A 24,842-nucleotide genomic window follows, 5' to 3' on the forward strand; every position below is an offset into this window, starting at 1 on the left:
TAATTTACTGTGACTGCAGGTTGGACACACACAGTAACTTCGGCCTGGATGACACAAGGAGGCACAAGTTTAAGTTTTGATTATATATAGTCAGCAGATCACAATCAGGCACTTTTGTATTCTCAACTCACCTTGGCTATTTCAGGAGTTTTGAAGTTTATGATCTTCCCAAACTCCTTGGCGTGGAAGACAGACTTGACTCTCTCCTGCAGTGCATACAACAAGGCATTTAGTGCTATAATCTGCTAAATAACATTAAAACCTGCTATAAATATGTAACAAACATTAGTCTCCTATGGAGAAAACAGTCGCTTCTGACATTTAAAGGCCCAGACACACAAAACTGACAAGAACTCTTGGCGACAAAGGCTGACTGTTTCTGTGTGTCGCGTCATGTCCCCTGTGTTTCAGCCAATAAGTTACACTTGAACACACTGTAAAGACTACAGCCAACGGCCAACTAGCATGTACGTTCTGTGCCTGGGTGAGAGGAAATAACTCTCCATAGCAGCAGGCGGCAGTAGTTTGTAATCTTCATTAAAGAAGAGAAACCGCACTGACAGGATGGATTCAAGACGCTAGTTAGCCAGTTAGAACTCTAACGACTCAACCTGATGTTGCAAGAACAAATGATAGCCTATCTACTGCGCACCAGTGAACAATAACACAAACAATTACAAACTGTTTCTGCTAAAGAGCACAACGGCTAAAAACATAATCTTACCTCATATGACAAGTTTGTTTGCTTTCCTCACTTCCGTTTCCCTTCTCTTGCACTGAGCTGAGCTGCAAATCAGAAGCTCTGTTGCCTCCCTCATTGTTTCATGCTAAATTGTCTGAAAAACAGCCCACAAGGGCCAAATAATGCCAACGGTGCATGATACACCACAGAAACTAGGGCGACAGACGCTCACTGACAGCCTGACACTGACTGATAGCTGATAGTCGACTTGGTGTGTCAGGGCCTGAGTTTTACTTTTGTACCTTGGCTTCAATGCGGAGTCGGCGGTCCTCTACAATCATTGGATCCTTGGTGAACTCTTCAAACAAATACTGCCATTCGCAGGTCAGCTGGCCAAATGTGCCTTTGGTCACAAAAAATATTCCCCTGGAAAAGAAACCACATAAGAAGAGTTACAGGCAACAAATATCTCCTTTGAGGACCCTGTATTTTTGGTGAAGGCTTCAGTATACAGTCTTTATGATAGTATAATGCACAGCATAGAAATATTAAATACTTATTTACAAAAATACAGTGAGATTTACATCTGATAAAAGCATGCAGTGAAGATGACATAATGATTTAAAATTGTTGTTGGTGTGTGTAAATATGATAGGCAAACAAAAGTAATGCTCATGTCAAATACAACTCGAACACCTCGCACAAAATAAATCGTTCCCTTTGTCCTTTAAGCATTAAGTGACATACTGATAGTGGGACGTATTTCCATTGCTTCTAGGAATGTAAATTATTTTCCAGATTCTGGGCATGTTTCTTGTCAAAGTAATTAGTGGGATATTTAAAATAAAAATTAAAGAAGGCCCAGATGTTTTCACCTCCTGGGCTTTTTGCATCTCCCTGCATCACACTACAAACTTTCTGAGAAGCATGTTTAAGTTGCTTGAAAAAATGTCCTGCACAATTGGACCTCTCGGCAAGTGTTACTCTCTGATATAGAGAGATTTTTAACACGCTCCCCTATAAAAAAAAGACTTACAGGCTGTTGTAAAAGGAAAAAATCAGCTGTGCAGATTATTTACCAGTAGACCTGATAAACATACTTCTTAAGGTTCTGAGGCTTCTCATAATTATGGGATACACAACATGATACGGCCTCTGATGACCAGTTACCCTAAACTCACATTTACATACAGTACAGGCCAAAAGTTTGGACACACCTTCTCATTCAATGCGTTTTCTTTATTTTCATGACTATTTACATTGTAGATTCTCACTGAAGGCATCAAAACTATGAATGAACACATGTGGAGTTATGTACTTAACAAAAAAAGGTGAAATAACTGAAAACATGTTTTATATTCTAGTTTCTTCAAAATAGCCACCCTTTGCTCTGATTACTGCTTTGCACACTCTTGGCATTCTCTCCATGAGCTTCAAGAGGTAGTCACCTGAAATGGTTTCCACTTCACAGGTGTGCCTTATCAGGGTTAATTAGTGGAATTTCTTGCTCTATCAATGGGGTTGGGACCATCAGTTGTGTTGTGCAGAAGTCAGGTTAATACACAGCCGACAGCCCTATTGGACAACTGTTAAAATTCATATTATGGCAAGAACCAATCAGCTAACTAAAGAAAAACGAGTGGCCATCATTACTTTAAGAAATGAAGGTCAGTCAGTCCGGAAAATTGCAAAAACTTTAAATGTGTCCCCAAGTGGAGTCGCAAAAACCATCAAGCGCTACAACGAAACTGGCACACATGAGGACCGACCCAGGAAAGGAAGACCAAGAGTCACCTCTGCTTCTGAGGATAAGTTCATCCGAGTCACCAGCCTCAGAAATCGCAAGTTAACAGCAGCTCAGATCAGAGACCAGATGAATGCCACACAGAGTTCTAGCAGCAGACCCATCTCTAGAACAACTGTTAAGAGGAGACTGCGCCAATCAGGCCTTCATGGTCAAATAGCTGCTAGGAAGCCACTACTAAGGAGAGGCAACAAGCAGAAGAGATTTGTTTGGGCCAAGAAACACAAGGAATGGACATTAGACCAGTGGAAATCTGTGCTTTGGTCTGATGAGTCCAAATTTGAGATCTTTGGTTCCAACCGCCGTGTCTTTGTGAGACGCAGAAAAGGTGAACGGATGGATTCCACATGCCTGGTTCCCACTGTGAAGCATGGAGGAGGAGGTGTGATGGTGTGGGGGTGTTTTGCTGGTGACACTGTTGGGGATTTACTCAAAATTGAAGGCACACTGAACCAGCATGGCTACCACAGCATCCTGCAGCAACATGCCATCCCATCTGGTTTGCGTTTAGTTGGACAATCATTTATTTTTCAACAGGACAATGACCCCAAACACACCTCCAGGCTGTGTAAGGGCTATTTGACCAAGAAGGAGAGTGATGGAGTGCTGCGGCAGATGACCTGGCCTCCACAGTCACCGGACCTGAACCCAATCGAGATGGTTTGGGGTGAGCTGGACCGCAGAGTGAAGGCAAAGGGGCCAACAAGTGCTAAACACCTCTGGGAACTCCTTCAAGACTGTTGGAAAACCATTTCAGGTGACTACCTCTTGAAGCTCATCGAGAGAATGCCAAGAGTGTGCAAAGCAGTAATCAGAGCAAAGGGTGGCTATTTTGAAGAAACTAGAATATAAAACATGTTTTCAGTTATTTCACCTTTTTTTGTTAAGTACATAACTCCACATGTGTTCATTCATAGTTTTGATGCCTTCAGTGAGAATCTACAATGTAAATAGTCATGAAAATAAAGAAAACGCATAGAATGAGAAGGTGTGTCCAAACTTTTGGCCTGTACTATATATACAGTAGACAATATTTTACTTAATTTTACATGGTTAATTAACATACTTGTTTGATGTCTATTAAGGTTTAATTCTCTGACTTTTTAAAAAAAATGTTATTTAATTATTATTGTATTTTTTTTAAAATGTAATCTTATTCAATTATTTCTCTGTTTTTGTTGGATGCGCTGTATAATGGCTGTGAGATGAGAACACAGCTGAAAAGCTGTTTTCTTTTTCAATCAGATGCCAAAAGCACTCACCTCTTGGTGATCATGAGGAAGTCGGACTCGTTGACCTTGGCGTGAGCAAAGTATCTGTACTTGGCAAAGCGTCCATTTTCAATTTTCTGAAGGAAGAGAGAAAGAGAGTGAGTGAATGTAATGCAAAGTCATAACAAAAGTCGTCTCAGGACAAATGGGTTCCCGGTTGGTGGGTGTGTACAGAACCATATATGGAGTTTACTCATGATCCACTCTGCTGCTGATTGGATTCTTGTTAGAAGCACCTGTGCATTGTATTATACAACAAACCTGATGAAGCCATGGGCGAAGCACGTTGTTTCTAACATTTCAAATGAACTTAAAATCAAGACTGAATTAAAAGAAGAAGCAATTCAGCTCTATTGTGTGCAGTGTATCTGCTTATTTACTATCAGTCTAATGTTTCCTGCCATCACCTGCACCAAGTTATAGGGACTGACAGCGCTGTGCACGGGGCACATGCTTTTGAATGAGTTTATCTACGGACACTTTTAACACAGAGAAGATCTAGGACAAACTCTTTTACCTGGTTTAAATAAACAGTGAGACTAAAAAAAAAAAACACAAAGTCTGCATTAAACTAAAACATGAATGCCAGGATGTCTGTGCTCCAGTGTGTTCAAAACATTTTCAAACAACTGCAAACTATAACTAAGCATGACCTCCCATGGTCCTCTGCAAACAGAGTGAAAATGTAGTGGGGTGGTGAGGAAAGATGGGATGAAACAAAGACAAAGACAATGGCAGGTGGAAGTTTATTTTATTGAGAACAAGAGGGCAGTGAATAGTGGTAGTGGATGACAGAATGATGAAACAAACTAATAAAGAAAGCAGACTAATCTCTGCGATCATGAGATATACTTTGACAATGAAAACAAGGAAAAGAAAGGTTTCATTTGTAAAAAAAAAAAAAAGATAAAAGAAAAGAGTGACATAAAAAGTAAAATGATGGAGTAAAACAATGAAAAATAAAGGCACTCACTAAAATAAATAAATACACATAAAGTTATAAACTAAAACTATAAAATACAAAGAAGCACATTACTCAGAGGCCTTTTCTTTGGTTTGTTTAAATCTTCTAAAAGTGAACCTGAATCACTTGATTCAAACTCCTGAACAGACGTCAATGCACTACACTACACTGCTACACTACACTACAGCTCTCACTTCTAGCTATTCTTCCTCATCAACCTCATCCTGTGATCCAGTTCTATGCCATTCACTGTGGGCCAGTCTCCTCTGTGGACATGACAAGAAAGAAGAGTCAAGGTCAGAGCAGAGAGAACTGAAGCCAGCTACTGTCGCACTGTCAGTGACATACGGATCAAAACCATTCAGACCAAGATGACCGTGAGTTTGGCCTTGTCTCTTCTCTACCTAAGAACACTTCCGTTTAAAATACCATATATTTTATTTATATTTATGACTAAAGGTCAGTTAAAGTTGCTTCTGTCTGTCTGCTTTGCTGTGAAGAGTTTCCCACCTGAAGTATAAAATGAATTAAATACAGGTTTTTACCAGCTACAACAGAATCATAAAACACAAGCATGAAGTCTGTATTGCCTGTGTCATCTGTCTTGAGTTGGCATAATGGGAATAATCTGTCATTAATGAATCAACATACACTAAAATCTAGCCTAGGACTAAAGCTGCTGATTCAGATAGGTGACAAATTAAAGGAGAAACCTGGGTGAAATGCTGGGAGAAACATAATGAATGCAGATGCTTCTACACAGAGGGGTCACTGAATAGTTTGATGAGAATGAAAATATTGTGAATCATATGCTGTGGTCTTTGCAGTCACCAGGGGTCTCATTTATAAACACTATGTATGCACAAAATGAGGCCTGAAAGAGGCGTACGCTACTTCCCGTACAAAAGTTGTGATCTATAAAAACAGACTTGATGGGAGAAACTTTGACCTATGCTTACAAACATTTTGGAGATGGGAAATTGGCAACACAGATGGTGACGTATAAGCCTGATTGCAGGTGCACACTTATTTTGGCTTTCTCTGTGCGTACATTTTTAGTATGATTTCTACACACTGTCACTTACAAATGAGACCCCAGATCTTAACCAAACTGATGTCTTGATCAGTGCTCCCTACCACCACCGTCAAAACTCCAAACAAAGTGATCTCCTTCCAGCAGGATTGAGATATTTGTGTAATCTTTACTGAGGAGCATTAAAGCTGTTCAGGAGGCTCGCTGTGATCCAACACTTTACTGAGGCACTTCAATTTGTCACCTTACTACAAATCCTCACTATTAGCCAAACAGTGCAGCTCTGACCTGAGACTCGTAGGCAGAAACTGCGACCCACTTCAGCCAGCACGACTGCTCAGCAATGTCAGCACAAAAAAGTGACCCACACTTTAAAGAACTTCAAACACTTCAAAGCTATACTAAAATCTACAATTATGAGAAAACTTTTCTACTGACAGCAGCTCTGAGCACAAACTGAGTTTCAATCCAAATATAGCACAAAAGAAAATGCTAATTTCCGTCCACTGTTCTTATGTGATTATTGCGAATTGCTTCATTGAGATAAGATGTACTTAAAACAGTGCCAGTCAAACCTCAAACAAAGAACAACTGAACAATGGAACTAGAGAGTTTTGAGCGACTAACAATACAGCTATGTGTTCTTGGAAACGTTCTGGTAACAGCCCTGTGTGCATGTAAGTGTGTTAAAAGCCAGAGATGATGAAGAGAGCTTGCAGTGGTCTACACAATGACGGTATGTCATGACTCTGTGTCATCATGTATTTGCTCAATCTGTTTCCATTGCACTGAGACACATTTACCTTTTATCAATACACCAATTTTCCAAATCCCCCAAGCATACTGTTCTGCAACATTTTGGGATTTTTAAAAATGTTTGGCGTTTCCACTCAGGTTTTTACGTGCAAATTGAAAATGCACATAAAAAGAGGTGGATGGAAACGCACCTACATTCAGCTTCATGTGTTAATCGACAATACTTTTACCCCAGTTACCTGTGTTAAAACCTTGAGGACAACACTTGCAATGTAACACATCACAAGACACTAACTCAATCATGTTGTTTGAGTAACAGTGTGGAGCAGAAACATTGAGGTACCTTCCCTGCACAGAAGCTCCTTCCTAATTAAGTGAATGAACACTAAATGTCTCAGTAAACGGTCGTCTTTACTTTAGAACTGAAGGTGTTCTTAAATTTCTCTCTGCTTTTGCTTATGCGATGTGTTTTTTACCCTCTCACAACACCAAACAGCCACAGAAGTGAATTAATCACTGAGAATTAAGCTGAATTGCTCTCTGAGGATCTATAAACAGGGAAGGCTAATACAATTGCTGAGATAAGTTTAAAGATAATTAAAACAAAGCAGACTAACGGGAGCAGGGTTTGAAAGAAGGTTTTCCAATGAGAAATTAATGTTTGTGTGCGTGTGCCTGCATGTACGCTCACACACAACTCCACTGGCAAACCTGGGCAAATAAGATAGTGCACCACTTAATTCACAGTATAGTCACAGAAATAAAAATACTGATAACAATACTCAGTGGTATTTAAGTGAATGTTGAATTTTACTCATCTCAACTGAATGTACTTGTCCTGTTACTGAACACTGCTTATTAGTGTTTAATGTAAATTGCGGTTTGCTGTGAGTTTTTAATCTCAGTAGATAAATTCTTGGTAACATAAAGATTAAATGAAATAAATAAAATCTCAGTTAAATAAAGAATAATGACCAATAGTTATTTGCCCAGGTCAGACTGTGGAGAGCTGACAATGATTTGTCCTACCTGGAGCATCTGACTGCCGATGCCCTCCCTCTCCTTATATGGTCGTATGACACCATCCTCGTGGATGAAGCGAGGAGGACGCAGGGAGGCTATATCTTGTGAAGTCTCCGCTGCCCTGAAAACAAGACAAGACAAAACACATTTTGAGACACAGCTTCCTTATGAACACACACACAACATGGATGAATAATGTATAACTGTACAAACACAGTATTACATTAAAGCCCAGTTCAGACCAAAGATTTGCGACAAGACAAAACTGTTTTAGAACATTGCAGAGAAAAGTTGTAGCGGTGTGAACTGGCTGGTCTGAGCTTGACTAAAGCCAAACTCAATGGTCAAATCACCAGTGGCTGGTTTTAGAATGTAAGGCTCGTTAGCTGTCTCCACAGCCAATCGGCCTGTTGTAAAGTCTGCTGGTCAAGTCAAAATGACTGCAAACATGCGTTTGCTTCCTGCAGCAGGTGCTTCATCCCACCCAGCCCTCTGTTTCTGTTCTCACAGTGTGGCAGTGTCAGACGGTGGGTCACTGCTGCTGCTTACTGTATGTGCTTTTGTCCTCTCTCTCACACACTCACACACACACACACACACACACACTCTCTCTCAATGACTAATTAATTGGTTCTGCTTACATATATTATCGTGGCGTATTTATCATGAATACAGTCCATCTGATGCTCGTTTTGTTTACGTTTTTTCACCGTTTCATCACTACTACAAATGCAACTGTAGCCAGTATCTTACTATCACTATCTTCATATTTTAAGAAGCTACAAATTATATTCAGCCACAAAATAAGCCTGAAAAGCTGGAAATCAGGACTTCTACACTATAGAACATTCATGAGTATACGCACACCCAGAAAAGGACATACCTCTTGATCCCTTGGAAAGTACTACTGGCCATGTCAATAATGCCTCCTGTGGGTCTGGCAACTGCACCAACCAGACCTTTCCCAACACCTTTAAAGAAGCCTGCTGCTCCCTCTTTCTGGGCTCCTGCACAATAACACATCATCACATTAAAATGGATAAAACAGAGCTGGTACACTGCTCCACAATCAGGACAGAATCCAAGGATTTTATGCCATTATTTTGGCTATTAAATCTTCATTATCAGCACATGCCAACTATCATCAAATTAATCATAAAAGAGAGTCCAATTCAACATACCTTTAATGGGTTTAGTAACAATCCCTGTGATCCCACTGACAAAACCCTGACAGGAAAACACAGCAATATTACCAAGCAGCCGTGATTCATTCATTATGGCAGACCCTCTTTACAGCCAGTGGTAAATCCACATTATTAGTCTTACTAGTTAATCTGTTTAATAATTAAATGAGCAGAAAATCTAATTAAGGTCATAACTGTACATTTTAACAGTTTAAAACATGCCTCAAAAGGTATGTTTTTTCACCAATAAACACGTTTGAATACGTACAGAGACTAATCCCTTTCCTCCCCTGGTCAGTCCCTCTCTCAGGCCACTGGGTTGTTTGTTCATAGCCTCACGTCTCTTCTGCTGGTATTCTTCGTCCATCGTTATGGCAGCAACACCCTTTGCCATGGCACCTGTGATCCTGGAGGCTGCACCTGCTATACCCCCTGGAAGGCAGATGTGAGTCTTTAAAGTTACTAAATTCTTTAATAAGTCTATTTCTTCTCAAAAGACTTGTGGGAGAAACTGTTACTGTGCTACTCTCTGTAATCCACTGTCTCTTCATCTTCTGGCAATTTAATTCATATGGCACATTTCTTATTACAGGTATAGAGAATGTGAAGTTGACATCACACTGTGTTCAATTTCTGGGATGGAAGCGCCATCTTGTTATGATCACACTGTGTTACCTGTGCCCAGCTATGGGGGTCAAGTAATGGTATGTGGACAAACTAATTGTGATAAACAACATAGATCCATATGACGTGGCAGCCCACGGCTAGATTACAGACCCACATGCACAACCTAAACTCACATACTCGGACATTGTAAACTATCATGCTTTTAGACTGAGTGCATACATTTTGGCAAGAGGGAAGTGCAAGTACAAAGTAAAATGACAGTATTATAGTTTTTAAAAATTTGTAACATCAGGAATGTGGACGTTTACATAGAAAGGCTTCACTCATTCGCACAAAAAGACAGTTTAAGACTTTTTAAGGACCCATAGACACCCTGTATATACCACAGAGATCTTAATGTGGGCACCTGAAGAGATCAGACTCCTTTTTAATAGATATCATTTTTATAGGAGCCTCATACTTACCGACAGCTCCTCCTACCAGAGCCTTCACTCCAAGAGCCATTCCTTCAACAAACTCCTCAGGCCCCTGGATGGCTCCCTGGAAAACCACGGATAACAGTTACATAGAAGTAAGAAATAAAGACACTGTCTGCACTTTGGAGGCTTTAAGCAGCCACACTTTTGTAAATGTTAACATAAACCGCATTACACATCATGAATATTCAATAGGTTTTTAATAAATGCTCACAATCTCTGGAGTCCTAAAATATGTTCATACTCAGAATAGAGTATCTAGTAATTGTTCAGCTTAAATAATGATCATTAAACTTTTTTTTTAAAGCTACGACACTGTTGATTTGTAGTATTCTAACTGTTTGGTTTTATTTGCCTCGATAAAATCTTAAGGGTAGTGTAATTGCCCACATTGCTTATTTGTTTTATTAGTTCTTTATCTTTATTGCTAGTTTTGCTGCTTAATACATTTTTTAAATGCATTTTTCCATTTACTTTCTGTATGACTTAAATTGCCTAAATTTATTTGTGTAATTCCTGCAATGTGTTAAATCCTGGTTCAGCCTTGTTAAGCACTATAACTTTGTTTTGAAAAGTTTACTATTATTGTTATTATTATTATTATTGTATTACATTACTACCTGATAAGGCTCATAGAAGAAGGCTTCCACTCCCTCCGACAGTCCTCTAATAAGTCCAAAAGGATTTCCAAGTACATCCAGGCCGAGCACCAGCACATACATCTGTTTAATAGCCTGAGGGATACATATATAGAAACTGGTGAGCTTAGTGGCAGCCAAGCACTGGTTGTTCATAAATAAATGACACATGAAAACACTTGTGTAGTTTCTGAGTGTTATTATGTGCATTTGTGTTACCTGCTTTGAATAATGCCTGATGACCTCCCATTGCAGCTGTTGAGCGGTACAAAACTGGAAGGTCAACTCAAAGAAGGCCAGCCTGAAATTAGCAACAGAATCAGTCAAGTAGTACCTCGCAAAACAATTCACAGAAAAATAAATATATAAATGCTTATGTGTGTGGTTTATGTGTTGTCAATCGTACTTAAAGACGACGTCCTGCACATCAGTGAGTGTGGCGCCGATACTCTTCAGCAGCAGGTTGAGGGACTGGACGGGAATGAGCTCTTTTTCTCGCTTCTCCTTCAGGCCGTCTTCTCCTCCCGTGCTCAGAGACAAACTCAGGTGCAGCTGCAAATAAAAAAACATGACTAAGCATCAGTGATTCTGGTGTTAAACATACAACTGAAATGTGCTTTGCAGCTGTGTCTTGTGAATAGACTCTGACGCCATTTCATTTAAGTTTTTCCATTTTATTTTAAGAAACCTTTGGTGTTGCAGAGATAACAAACAAAATGTGGGGCTTGCATAAGAAATCTATAGCGTACAAACCTTGATGGGGGAAATGTGGAAGTACTCATAGAGGCTGATGGGAGAGGTGTCAGCAGCAGAGGCATGGTTCAGTTCTGCCTTTACATACTCTATGTCCTTCTCAAACAGTTCCACCTAGAGGGATAACACCAGCACAAAGAAACAGGCACAGTAACAAAAAGTCAGAATGGATCTCAGTGACTCAGGTCTCTTATTATTATTATGATGTATCACAGATTCTGAGAAACAATATGTTAACTGTGTTTGGATAAAAGCTGCTCAGCTCTGTACTCACTGACCTTGAAATCTGGACTATTTTTTGAACTGTACATAGTCCCTTTAAAATAAATAAATTAATAAAATCATAAAATAAAGTAAAATAAAATGAAATAAAAATAAAATAAAATAAAATAAAATATGTGAGTGTCTGACCTCCTGCTCTGAGGTCATGGTGCTGGCATTCTCAGGTGTGAACAGGTCCAGGATGGCATACAGGAAGCCCAGATCCAGCTTCAGGTCCATCTCTTGAATCAACACCTTGAAGTACCTGAGGTCGACAGACATTTTGATCACCATTTTCCATATTTAATGGATTATAGTATATACCAGAATGTGGCTAAACTGTAAAGGCATTTTAAGTATGAATGGGATTGTAGAAAGCAGATCAGAATCAGAGGATAAACAGAGCACAAATACAGCACAGTGCATCACAAATAGCAAAGACAGAGGTGGTGCATTGGAGGAAGTGACAGTAATGTGACAGAAGAATCAAATGAAAAACAATTACTTGATGCGGAAGATATCAGAGTGTCCTGCAGCTCTGGTCACAATGCTGATATCAGTTAGAGGTTTGGGTTCTGTAAGAAAAATAAAATCATATTATAGACTGAAACACTGCATATAATCAGCACATAATTCTAATTAAACATGACATACAAGGTGGACTAACAGACCTGCGTCCATGGTGATAGATTTTGGCAGTTTTACAGGGTAGAAAACATAGGGGAAGATCGCTCCTGGCAATTGATTCTGGATCTGTTGGAAGAAAGGATGTGAACTATGAGCCAGAGGACAGAAAAGGGGACTCAAGATGCATTAATAAAGAAATGCTGAGGAAGGCATTTGGATGACTTGTAGTACTGTAATTCGGACATGGATATATGTAAGATCTTTGTTTATATTTGACTTCTAATCACCTGGATACGGTGGATCTGGACTCGGTAGGCGACCTGTCGTGGTGAGACGCTGTACTCCACCTTCACCCCAGGCAGGAAGTGCCTCCTGAGAGGAGCGTCACTCGGCTGCAGCATCCGCATATCGATACCACTGGGAGTGAAGGACACCTGAGAGACAATTACAAATATCACATGACTGAACAAACAGGCCTCCAACTAATGATTACTTTAATCAATTAACCACCAATTAATATGTTTTTATAGTGGTTCTTAAATATCTTCACATCAAATCTTCTGGAAAGACTTAGTACCATCCCTTGTTTGTGCTTCTCCAGTTTGTGGACCAAAATGGTGCCACCCATGTCCCGTTTAGGACACTCCCGGTGCCTCTCTGACAGTCTGGGACAACATTCAGCCTGACGCCACAAGACCAAAAACACAACCCACCCTCGTAGGTACGCCTTTGGCTGATATGTATGGCAACGTATATGACTGGTTGTCTTTCATAGCTAAAGTTTTTTTCTGTTGCATACCTTTTTTTTTATTTTATTTTCCTTGTGTTCAACAACATAACATCTATGGGAGCCTTCCATGGTGTAAAAGGTGTGTAGGCTGCTAATTTGTCCTGTAGAGGTCACTGTATTGTCATGGGTGTCTGCCAATATAGGTAGGAACCATTCTTTGAGGGACAGGTGTTGCTAGACAGGGAGCACACAGTTTTTTTTACTTTTGATGTAGCGGCTAAACCTTAACTTAAAGCCACTGAGGGGCTGCATAGACAGGCTACTTACTAATTGACACACTCGCCTGACCAATCAGACCGCTTCCCATTAGCTGAAAACAAAGAGTCCATTTCTTCCTCTTCTTCTCTGATGTATTATCTATTTATCATCGCTGTAGTCTTCAATGAAAAACTTACAAACGTTCATGAATCTGTGTCCATAAACTGTTCAAATGTACAAATTTGTATTGAGCAGTGTAAACCTCAATTGACATGGCCTGGTGTTGCTGTCAAAAAACTATGTGTGCTCCCCCATCTAGCGACACCTGTCCCTCAATGAATGGTTCCTGCCTACATTGGAAGACACCCATGACAATACAGTGACCCCTACAGGACAAATTCGCAGCCTACACACATTTTACACCATGGATGGCTCCTATAACAAGGAAGAATGAGCTCTTTAAAGAATGGACTGCCAATCGTGATCTGTGATTTTGGAAGCCAAGTCATCCTCCCACTGGGATCTAATAGTAGAGAGAGACGAAGAATGTAGAGTTGATAATATATTGGTAGTATATATCACTTTGATGACTCCCCTGTTAACATTAATGTTGAGATTTCTATCTAAAGTTGTTTCATGTGGTAAATTGGGGAACTAGGGAAATCTGCTCCACATGAAATTTCTAATTTGTAAAAATTGAAGAAATGGGCCTGTGGGATATTACACTTTTGAGTCAACTGAGTAAATGAGGCAAATATCTTATCTACATACAAGTCCTTAAAATGATGTATATACCATTACTGTTCCATATCTTAAGGTGAATACATATGATTGCAGTAAATTGGTGCCAGAATTGACACTGAATGTAATCATAACTTTTTCCTACTCAAGTCTGAGAGAATTATATACCGACGGATTACACATGTAAGTGAACATTTCTAATGGAGGAGCTGCAATAAGGTTGTACCACAGTGTGATGATTCAATATAGAGTCATGCTGGTACCTCTGCAGATGGAGCACCCAGCTAGTGAGGCATATTTCATACATTCACCACCCAATAGAAGAACTAGAAATTGGGTAAAGCTAGCCCTCCTGATTGTCTTGTTCTTTGCATGAAATCTTCACAGATCCTTGAGGGATACCTGCCCTATTTGACTGTTGGTTGCAATGTGTTTTCTGATGAGCCTAATGAAGGCTACAATCTGAAACACGTGGGCTTACAGTACAGCTGATCTATATACGACAGGTGTTGCTGGTGTTTGGACCTCTTTAAACTATTTACCACCAGCAGCTGACATGGTTTAAACTCTGTCTATGATTATATGGCCTGCATGGGTAAAGTGAAATGGACAGCTTTCATTTGTACCATTTTTAAACCGTATCAATCCCTTGTTACTGGTTGAAATCATGAATACTGACTGTACAGGATTTAGTCTCTAACCTGGAAGTTGTTTTCCAGGTCAACAATGGCGTTGTCCACAGGTCCAGATTCCGTGTACTCTTTGTATCTGTTCTCCAGCATGTCAGCTTCTTTGGTGCTCATAGTCTTCCACCGACCCTTCTTTTTGGGCTTTATTTCCCACACAACATCAGAACTATGACAAGAAACGAGAGTGTGAAATCATTAAATTGTACATAGCTGCAAGACTGACCAGGAGAGGACAAACATAATGCAAACACATATGCATCTTACTGCAGCTTTATGTTTGAAAGATTACAAAATGTCACTAAATTATCTTAGATTTCAATTAAAACTCTGGCCAACAATTACATTTCATCTGAGCCTATCATGTCTGATGCAGGATGTTTTCTGACAATCTCAACTGCATATTACAGAAAATATCTTGATTTATAAATTATTACTTACAAATCACACACAACATCACATCACTATCACTGCCATGACACGTTTGATGTGTTGTACAGGCAGTAAGCCACAGTGATAACATGAATCTGGCCCGGTTTTGTGCTTTTTCTTACACATGTCCACATGTGTATGTTGCTGGTTATCTACCTTGTGATCCCGATGAAAGAGACCTCCTGCCCGGTGCTGTTGTTTACCAGAGACACACCCACATTCTGCAGCGCCAGGATGATTTCCTGTTCAGCTAGCTGGGCTTTCTCGCTCTCACAGAGGATCTTGTACATGCGTCGCTCCTCAGTGAACACCACGACACGTTGGAGACCTTCGAATCAACAATAACCCCCGCATAATGATTTCCCACTTTATTCATCCCCAAAGGTCAGAGGTCAGGATGAGTTACAGGATTGTGTCCATCAAGGATGAACACAAGCTTCGACCTTATTCTGTGTTCAATGCCACCTTGTTGTCTGTGTAAACTGTATATTTTGTATCTTTCTAGAAAGTGAATTCCTAGCACTTGGCTACATTTATGCACTAACAATAAACTGGCAATTGCGAAGATTTCAGAAGTGCACACAAGACTGCCTAAAGCCAAAGTACAGAATTTCATGTTAAGCTCCTTTTACTTTACCTTCATACAAGGAGATCACATACAGTTTTCCATCATTGTTCATGTCCTGACGCTGGTCCTGAAGACACAAGAGCAGACAAACACACAAAAGTATTTACACAAACATCCCAGCGTCTCATCTAACAATTGTGTTCACATCTACAACACAACAAAGGTTAAACTGTCTCAACATTTCATATTGTAAGACTATTATTTGGCCCTAAAAGAGTCAGAAAATGGATGAACTAGACCAAATCTATTTCTACAGATTCTTCACTGTAAGTACATATTGTCACTAGAGCTGCAACAATTAGTTGATTGATCAATTAGTTGTGAACTATTAAATGAATTAATTCACCAACTAATTTATGATGGATTAATCAGTTTGATCAATTTTTTAAGAGAAAAAAACAATCTCTGATTCCAGCTTCTTAAATGTGAATATTTTCTAGTTTCTTTATTCCTCTTTGACAAAACAAGACATTAGACGTCATCTTGGGCTTTGGAAAACACTGATATTTTTCATCATTTTCTGACATTTCATAGACCAAACAATTAATCAATTTATTGGGAAAATAACTGACAGATTAAAAATTCCTTCAAGGCGGTCTTAAGATATCACATTAACAATGTTTCGACACATAGGGTCACAGTGACCTTGACCTTTGACTGCCAAATTCTAATCAGTTCATGCTTGACTCAAAATCAACATGTGTGCTAGATTGGAGGAAATTCCCTCGAGGCCTTCTTGACCTATCACGTTCATGAGAAAGAGACAGATTCAAGGTCACAGTGACCTTGACCTTTGACGAACAAATTCGGATCAGTTCATCGTTGAGTACAAGCTGACTTTTGTCCCAAATTTGAAGAAATTTCTTCAAGGCCTTTGAAGAATGGGATGAACGGACAACCAAAAAACACGATGCATCCGGCCATCACAGCAATTGCTGGCACAGAGGCATAAAAAGTGTGACTCAACGTGTTACTGTAATCGCAATACAATGTTGTTCTATATGAAAATATGTCACTGCTGCCTCTAGTGCTTTAAAAATTGTATGCCTTTTTATACTGCACCAACTTTGCCTCGAGTTTCTGCACAGTCCCCTCTTAAATTAACTAAACTTAACTAAAGTAAAATAAAGTAACGGATTACATGCTACACAGTTAAATACATCTCAGTAATTGTATCTTGGGTTCAGCACAGTACCTCTTCACTCTTCAGCTTTCCACTGTAAGAACCACACTTCCAGCAAAGCTCCCGGGACCCAGTGGGTTCCATCCAGGTGTAGTGCACAGCTTTCCCTGCCTCCAGCTCCTCTTGCTCCACCTCTTTTTGAGAGCTGCACGCACAAGAGATGCAACCAGACACACACATACCATATGTATCAGTAACATCACTTACAGCTACTACTAAACAAGAAATTATAATCAGCTGAATTGAGATGACAGTAAGCAAACAATGACAGACGACGGTACAGTAAAACAGACGACAATATAACAGAGCCCAGCCACCAAGAATATACCGCCATGACAACCATCCAATCCAAAGTACCTGTCCGACAGAATACACAAACAGTTCCCATCAACAGACAGAAAAATGACAGTATGTGACGGTACGACAGCCAATCACCAAAAAGTCCCCAATACCTCCAACTGGAGAGATAAGGCATGTATACGCATGTTCACTCTGATACAAATCTCTATCCGGGTGAAACAAAGCAGGAATGGGAAAATGAAATAACTTACAGATGGAGGTGGAAAATAAGAGAAACTAGTGAAAGCAACAGAACTACTGGAGGAAGCAGGAGGTGTGATTCCGCTGGCAGAATCCCATCCAGTCAGCAGCATTCAAAACTAGTACTTCTACAAGTAAAGATGATTTAACACTTGATAAGAGATCAAAGAAACGTAGCAATAAATAAATAAATAGGCTTAGATGTCTAACCTGCTCCTTTTACTCCATCCCAATGGTCCTTAAACTTTTTAGATCAGTGAAAAATTCCAGCAGTTTAATAAAAATGTACAAGAAAGTTTTATAATATTATTTTTGATGAGGCCTGTGCTGTATATATTTCTCATTGGTAAGTTTTAGGAGCAGATTACACAGACAAACCAGATTCAGAACTGAAGCAGTCTTCTTCTACTTATCTTTACCTGCACTCTTCATCTGACCACACTCTGCACTCAAGTGTGTTGTCACAATAATTTGCCTGTGATATTAGTCTTACAATATTCCACCAATTTGTATCTATGTGCTGCATCATTTGTGTGTTTATGCATATGAGTATTTGGATCATTCTTGGTCTTTGGAAGTGTTTTAATGCTACAATGATACTGTCATCCTTGGCTCCCCCCTCATTTTGCATAAGCATGCTGTAATGCTAGCTATCTGCAGCTGTTCTTATTCTCCAGTCCATAATTCTATGTCTTTATCTGAGTTCAGAGTGCGTCATAAGAGTTTCCCCTTTTCATATTTTCTACCTGTCCTCCTCCAATGAGAAGGAGAGGTCGAGCAGCTCGTCAGCCACCCACGTTGTTTCTGTCCGGACGCTGCATGACCCACAACACACAAACATAAATGGCTATCAGCAAATACAAACACTGTTAGTTGTCATTAAATCAACTGTTAAAGGCTTCTGAAACAAGAGGGAAAAAAGTATCATCGTCATTCAGCAAATGTGCAAAATACAAATCAATGAAATGTGAATGTGAATGATGCACATAAAGAAATCCTACGATTACAAAGTGAGTCATTTGAAGAGACTTAATTTAGAAACAAAAAAAAAGTGATAGAAATAAGCAGAAACCTAAAGTGAAAATAAAACACAGAGGCTGAATGAACAGGCATGACACAACTGGGAAAACATCCAAAGAGATTATTTTGTTAAACTTGATTATTCACTTCTTTATCTTAAGGCGAGTGCAACATCAGGGCAACATAATTTAAATGAAAACTGGAACACTTTGAAATCACATTTACAGACAAGACTTACACCAGAGAAACCGTGACGTATTACTGTATGAAACAAAGCTATACAAAATGTTATGCACAAACTGAAGGTAACAGGTTTCAAGTAAACTGAATTCTATGTCAAGGTTTCAAGTCTTATATCAAGCTACACCAAAATAAAGTACAGAGTGCCAATCCTCTCTCAGCAAATACTTAAAATACATTTCACTTCCTTTCTCATTCACTCCCTGTCTCCTTCCTCGCTCCTGCATCTCAATCAGGTCATTTATTGAGCCCCAACATAACTTTCATTTTTAATTTATGCGTTAGCCTCTGTGTCACATGCTTGATCACATGATGAACCATGGTGACATGCTTCATTCATCATGCTTAGCATTAAACTTCTTTTCTTTCTAGGTATGCATCCCCAGATATTCGGCTTGTTGAATGCCATCAGCCTATCACCAAATAAGATGACATTAACCAATGGCAATGGCTGAAGGCTGATGTTTACCTTTTGTGTTGTACCAAATTTGCACAGGCCAAATGTAGTGTTGGTTATTTACTGTCAGTTTCAGACAGCAGTAGCTAGCATAGCCAGCTGCTGATGTAGAGAAGAAACCACTGGCTGGACCCCTCTCTGGCATGACTTAGGAGGGCAACAGCTGCCAGGTGCATGTGTGGCTTGTGTTTTTTTTTTTTTTTTTATGTTTGCTTTCAGTGGGCAGCTGTCAAGCTACGCATCTCATATCTTGGATGAGAAAAGCAGATATTATCATCTTTGTAAAGAATAACATGTATCTTACTAAGACGTAAGCTGTGAAGTACCAGTAATTTTCTTTTCTTTTTATCATTAATATTGGAAGAGGAGGAACACAGTATGATAAATAAACAACAACGACAAAACATCTGTATTATCATCTGCTAATTTTTGAGCATCAGAATCAGTATCGTCTCAGAATTTTACAATCAGCGCATCCCTAATTTTTTCTCCTCCCTAGTCTGACCATATTCGCACAATCGCTGACACAAAACTGCATTGTTAAAAATGTCTATGTCCTTCTAACTGTCTTTCTTTTGTTCTCTCACCTCTGATGGAAATACAGTGTCTGGTCTTTTGTGTGATTGATGATGAGGAAGGGGGCTGCGCCGTCATGATACTCAGAGAATCGGATTATGGCTGAGTGCTCTGACAGGTTCACGTCTACAGTGATCCCGCCCACCTGCAAAAAAGAAGCAAATAACAGTCTTGTCAAAACAAGGGTTTTTTAAATGCTCTGGAAGCCAGTGTGAGTACATTTTGTCAGGACTCAATATACTTAAACATCAACTGTCACTTGTAATACATGACTTCACATGAAGGGACAACTCTTATCTTTGTGTGTACTTACAGAGTTGTCCAGATGCAGCAACAGGCAGTTTTCTGGTCGCGTGAAGTCAATAGTGCGAGGAGGCAATAAGCAACCTTCTACTTTGATCTTTAGCCGCTTGGTGTCGTTCTCAGGCCAGAAGGGGATGGCTGACTAAATGTGGAATAAAACAAAACCCTTTATAAACACTGGAAGTAAAGGTTTCATCTTAAATGTTACACAGGAAATCATAATAATGAATGTATACATTTAAGTATAATTACAAGAAGTAGTACTATCATTAGCAGTAGTATTCCAAAATAATGCATGTGCAGAGGAACACAGATGTAAACAATAACAGGTTTGGCTCCTACCTGTTCTGGCAGAGCCTCGGTCCAGTTGTCCTGCCCCTCTTCACATATGAAAACGCTGTGCTTGGTTCTGTTGACCAGCATGTAAAACGGCACGAAAGACACGATGCGGGTCAGACTGAAACTGCTCGCATCAATCTTCACACCAACCTGAGGTCAGACAGACGTCACACAAATACACAGATGATGATTATGTACTTATTCAATTACATAACCTACCATAGTCACATAAAAAGTGATTTAATATTCCTTCCAAATGCAGGGTATGTGACAGTGAGTCTAAAATTATGTCTGAATATCAGCCAGTGTGGCAAAATCTTACCAGGTAATCTTTGTATCGGCCTTTGCATTTGACATCTCCGTAGCTACCGACTGTATCCAGGGAGAATTCATCAGAGAGTTCACTGTCTGAGATCATAAGACGGACCTGAGGGATGAAAAGAAATACACAACATATATATACACAAGTAGTTCTCAAACTTTTTCTGTCAACATCTGTGAAGTTTCTCCTTATGTCCATAATGCAACCAGATTTCAAAATTGATTAGGCTTAACTGTAAAACCCTCTCACCTTGTTGTTTTTCAGGAAGTACCGAGGCTTGAAGGAGAAAAGCAGTGGCATGTCGTAGTCGAGGGGATGTTTACGGTGGATGTCATCAGCTTTGTACTGCAGCAACCTGCCTGTCTTGTTCTCCATCCAATATGGTGAGTGGATAGCCACCACTGTTTGTCCCAGGTCATATTTAACATGCACTGCTATGTCCAGCTCAGCCTTTTTCCTCTCCGTCCCTTCACCATCGTCTTCGTCATTCTCTCGCTGAGACTGGAATACTATGAAGGTGATCTCCTCCTGGTCACTGCGGAGACTGTAAGACAGGATAATGTGTTGATTTAAATTAGAAATGAAAATGTTACTACAGAAAGCATTTTAGATTTGCTCTTTACACCACAGACTATGTGAAACAAAAATGGCAAAAAGAGCTGGAAATAACTGAGGACATGTGGCTGAATGCCTGGGAAAGACAGTCGCCCTCCACCATTCCCTTTTTATCACTCCCAAACAGATGTCTATACAAACTGGCACTCAGCTATGCTGCTAGAGGGAATGTTGAGAAATCATTGTTGATCAAGCTCATGTTTACTGCTCCTGTCCCTGTATTCACACTTTCTGGAAGGTAGTAGCATGAATTATCTCAGTGGCCGTACAACATTCACATCTCTCGATCTTGGACATATCCCTAACAGCCTAAATCACGATGATACCTACCTCCTACAGTAAAGTTCTTGCTGGCAACAAGTAAAAAGGCAACTACAAAATAGTGGTATCAGTAAAATTGTCCCACTGCTGCCCTCTTGTAAATACTGTTTACCGCCTTTATCTCCTTGAACAGATGATCAGACCAACTTTATATGACTCCAAAAAGAACTGGGAGAAGAGCTGTGTGAAAAGTATTTATTAAGCCAATGAGAAAGATCTTAACTATTGTATGTACAGTGTGCAATATTTTATTTTAAATTACGCAAATTTACCTTAACTTACTGACCATCCCACGACCTCATAATTTTTTTTGTTTCGTATTTGCTTTTTTCTTACTGCTCTTACAACGTAAAAAAATATTCAGGAATAAAAAAGTAGAACAATTACTATAAAGAAACTGCCCTTTCACAAAAACGTTGGTGATGACCAATGTGCTCAACATATGTAGACAACAGGACTAACAACGGGAAAGTAAAACATTAACAATAAATGAAACTGATAACAGGGGCGGCACGGTGGTGTGGTGGTTAGCACTCTCGCCTCACAGCAAGAGGGTTGCCGGTTCGATCCCGGGCGTGGGAGCCCTTCTGTGCGGAGTTTGCATGTTCTCTCCGGGCACTGTTTGTTTGCTCTCTGTTTGCATGGGTTCTCTCCAGGCACTCCGGCTTCCTCCCACAGTCCAAAGACTAGGTTAATTGATAACTCTAAATTGTTCGTAGGTGTGAATGTGAGCGTGAGTGGTTGTTTGTCTCTATGTGTCAGCCCTGCGATAGTCTGGCGACCTGTCCAGGGTGTACCCTGCCTCTCGCCCGATGTCAGCTGGGATAGGCTCCAGCCCCCCCGCGACCCTCAAGAGGATGAAGTGGTTAGAAGATGAATGAATGAATGAATGAAACTGATAACAAACCTGTACTCAGAGGACCAGTCCTGAGCCAAGTAGTTCAACAGGACGAGATCGAGACTTGATTGGTTGATGACTGCGGTCTGGAGCTGGGCAGAGTGGCCCGGGTTCAGAGTGACTTCAGGTGCAGTGTTTCCACTGTCCTGTTGAGCAGGAGGCAGAGAGGGACACTGAGTTTCATTGGTTCGCCAAAAAGGCTCAGTATTAATTCTAATAAAATATGTAAGAAAAAAGGAAGAAAAAGGAATTCTCTCACTTAATTTAGAGCTTGTTCCACATGATCCAAGAGCAATATTTAGTGCACTTAAATTAATCATGTGCACCCTTTGTGTTACCATGATGGTGAATTTGCACAATTTTCAAAGTGTATTCACTTTAGTAACTGACCATTTTCCACAGTGTAGCATATTCTTAAAATTTTAGGTTTTCTATCTTCCTGGCGACAATGCAGTTGCAATAAGAGACTATAATTTTCTTGTCGGTGCATTCATTGATGCTCAAACATCTGGAAGAAGTCTTTCAAAAAGCACTGTATTTACAAGCTGTGTTTTTGAAATTACAACTTAAAGGATAATCAACAAGCAAACATGGATGCTGTGAAACAGGGCAGCTCAATTATGGCAAAATAATCACTATGATTTTAGCATGATACTTCTGATAACTTGATTTATTCAATGTCTTTTTAACAGTGATTTTTCTATATATTTATTTGAATTTTAAATATATTTCAACTGAAAAGCAAATGAAAAAAATGTTTTAAAACACAAGATAAAGAAAATAAATAATATATTGATATAAACAAGGCACAAGAGGAGAGGGAGAGCGCTGTTAACAGAGGAGCGATTAACAGGAATGAATATGTTTCATGCTTTTTACCTGATTGTCTGAATAAGTTGTTACATTAGTTGTTAGTTGCTTCTTAGATATAAAGTCACTATAAGTGTCTGAAAAGCCGCTAAATCTAGAGAGAACGTCACCAAGCTGGTAACACTGACCGCATGGCTGTAAAGAAAAGGTGTGCGCAGGACTTATAACACAAGACAAAACAAGGGCATCATTGTGAAACAGAATGTGGCACAATAATCATTTAATCACAATTATCTTGTTTGTCTCAAGTCTCAAATGTCAGTCTTCTAACAACTGTGCAGTTTTGAAAATTTGTAGTGCACTGAAACATGCAAACCCATTTGTTCCTTTCGAGTCTACACAGGCCACTCTGAGCGATGATTACCACACACATCCTACCTTCAGTTTGTAAGAGATGGGGTAAGGCAGCAGGTTACGTAGCACGATGGAAGGCCACAGGTGAAGCACGAAGGGCACATCAAAGTTCTCCCCAACACCTCCAGTGTGTTTGAATGTCACGGCATCTTTTAATGGCACCATGTTGACCGTCAGCACACCACCCTGATCTCCGCTGCGACGGCAGGTCTGCTGGAGGCTTGTCTCAGGCTGCTGGTTGCTGATGTCTTCGTAGCTGAAGCCCTCTGAGCACTCGAACTGCTCACCCTGATCGTCAGCGTCGTCCTCTGTTACTGGCTGAAGGCTTAGCTCAGACCTGAGGGGGGCAGCAGAGAAAAAATATGGGGCAAGGAGTGTGTACAATAAAATGTGTGCCTCTCTTCATTATACCCTCTGTTTGCTGTTCTGTGCACAGACAGACAGAAAAAGAGACTGGAAAAAGATGTACAAGCTTGATTGTGTGTTTGCCCTCACCTGTATGAGTCCAGAGGCACACAGAACTCTTCAGTCGGGAGAGCTGTTCCCAGACATGTTGATCCTTCAAAAACTTTGAATGGGATTAAGAAATGATTGATGATCTGCATAAAAGAGGAGAAAATCAAGTAGGATTTATTAGGATTAAAATGTATTGTCTTGTGTTTCAATTTGATCTCTAATCCTATTCTATCTTAACAAATATGTATGGATATTACCTAATTTTAAAACATGCAAATAGAACAGGAGCACAGACATGCTATTTGCTTGGCAGAGCAGTTAGGGGTGCATATCATCACCCTTTGCAGGTGCTTTGAGAATTGCATGGTGTCGTTTTGTCTTATTTGTGCAGGTGAAGCAGCTGCAAAAGCCACGTAATCCTTTTGGGAATTAGCCCATCACTGTGTTACCTGGAAAGGAGAGCGGATCTTGATGTACTTGCTGCCCTCCACAGAGTAAATCTGACAGACCAGGAAACGAGTGACTCCAGAGTCTTTGTGCATGACGCTGTACATTCCTCTGCCCACCTTGATCAGGGGGATTACACTGGCTGAGGTGTGGCCCATCGGAGCTGGGGAGGGCAGAGGAAATAGGAGAAGTTCATATGCGTTTGACTTTGAGTATTTTACCATGACATTTTTCTTATAGTAGATAATTTGATGAAAAAACAAGAGAAAGGAGAGGGAGAATAAATGATATTGACATTTGTCAGAGAAGAAAAGCACCATTTTTTTC

General features: G+C 39.9%; 1 protein-coding gene across 3 annotated transcripts in view; it reads right to left on the reverse strand.

The window, feature by feature from the left end:
* The window catches only part of vps13a (vacuolar protein sorting 13 homolog A), a 50,534-nt gene that overhangs the window by 2,230 nt on the left and 23,462 nt on the right, over positions 1-24,842 (reverse strand). Inside the window, exons 46-75 of one of the 3 annotated variants that reach the window (XM_033619829.2) lie at positions 24,518-24,678; positions 24,108-24,211; positions 23,637-23,949; positions 22,398-22,534; positions 20,804-21,098; positions 20,555-20,659; positions 20,236-20,382; positions 19,904-20,035; positions 19,602-19,735; positions 18,044-18,112; positions 16,770-16,902; positions 15,584-15,641; positions 15,103-15,274; positions 14,530-14,683; positions 12,387-12,533; positions 12,144-12,225; positions 11,978-12,047; positions 11,623-11,737; positions 11,212-11,325; positions 10,865-11,010; positions 10,678-10,759; positions 10,441-10,554; positions 9,809-9,884; positions 8,986-9,149; positions 8,715-8,760; positions 8,417-8,540; positions 7,540-7,654; positions 3,749-3,834; positions 985-1,108; positions 132-206 (exon numbers count right to left, since the gene is read on the reverse strand). In XM_033619829.2, coding sequence (XP_033475720.2) covers positions 132-206; positions 985-1,108; positions 3,749-3,834; positions 7,540-7,654; positions 8,417-8,540; positions 8,715-8,760; positions 8,986-9,149; positions 9,809-9,884; positions 10,441-10,554; positions 10,678-10,759; positions 10,865-11,010; positions 11,212-11,325; positions 11,623-11,737; positions 11,978-12,047; positions 12,144-12,225; positions 12,387-12,533; positions 14,530-14,683; positions 15,103-15,274; positions 15,584-15,641; positions 16,770-16,902; positions 18,044-18,112; positions 19,602-19,735; positions 19,904-20,035; positions 20,236-20,382; positions 20,555-20,659; positions 20,804-21,098; positions 22,398-22,534; positions 23,637-23,949; positions 24,108-24,211; positions 24,518-24,678 — 3,794 coding nt within the window. Of the gene's footprint in view, positions 1-131; positions 207-984; positions 1,109-3,748; positions 3,835-4,489; positions 4,988-7,539; positions 7,655-8,416; positions 8,541-8,714; positions 8,761-8,985; positions 9,150-9,808; positions 9,885-10,440; positions 10,555-10,677; positions 10,760-10,864; positions 11,011-11,211; positions 11,326-11,622; positions 11,738-11,977; positions 12,048-12,143; positions 12,226-12,386; positions 12,534-14,529; positions 14,684-15,102; positions 15,275-15,583; positions 15,642-16,769; positions 16,903-18,043; positions 18,113-19,601; positions 19,736-19,903; positions 20,036-20,235; positions 20,383-20,554; positions 20,660-20,803; positions 21,099-22,397; positions 22,535-23,636; positions 23,950-24,107; positions 24,212-24,517; positions 24,679-24,842 lie in introns of those variants that run through there. The other 2 variants (XM_033619832.2, XM_033619833.2) reach the window with 2 other exon arrangements.

Source organism: Epinephelus lanceolatus, chromosome 9, assembly GCF_041903045.1.
Source record: "Epinephelus lanceolatus isolate andai-2023 chromosome 9, ASM4190304v1, whole genome shotgun sequence".
In the NCBI taxonomy this organism is placed as follows: domain Eukaryota; kingdom Metazoa; phylum Chordata; class Actinopteri; order Perciformes; family Serranidae; genus Epinephelus; species Epinephelus lanceolatus.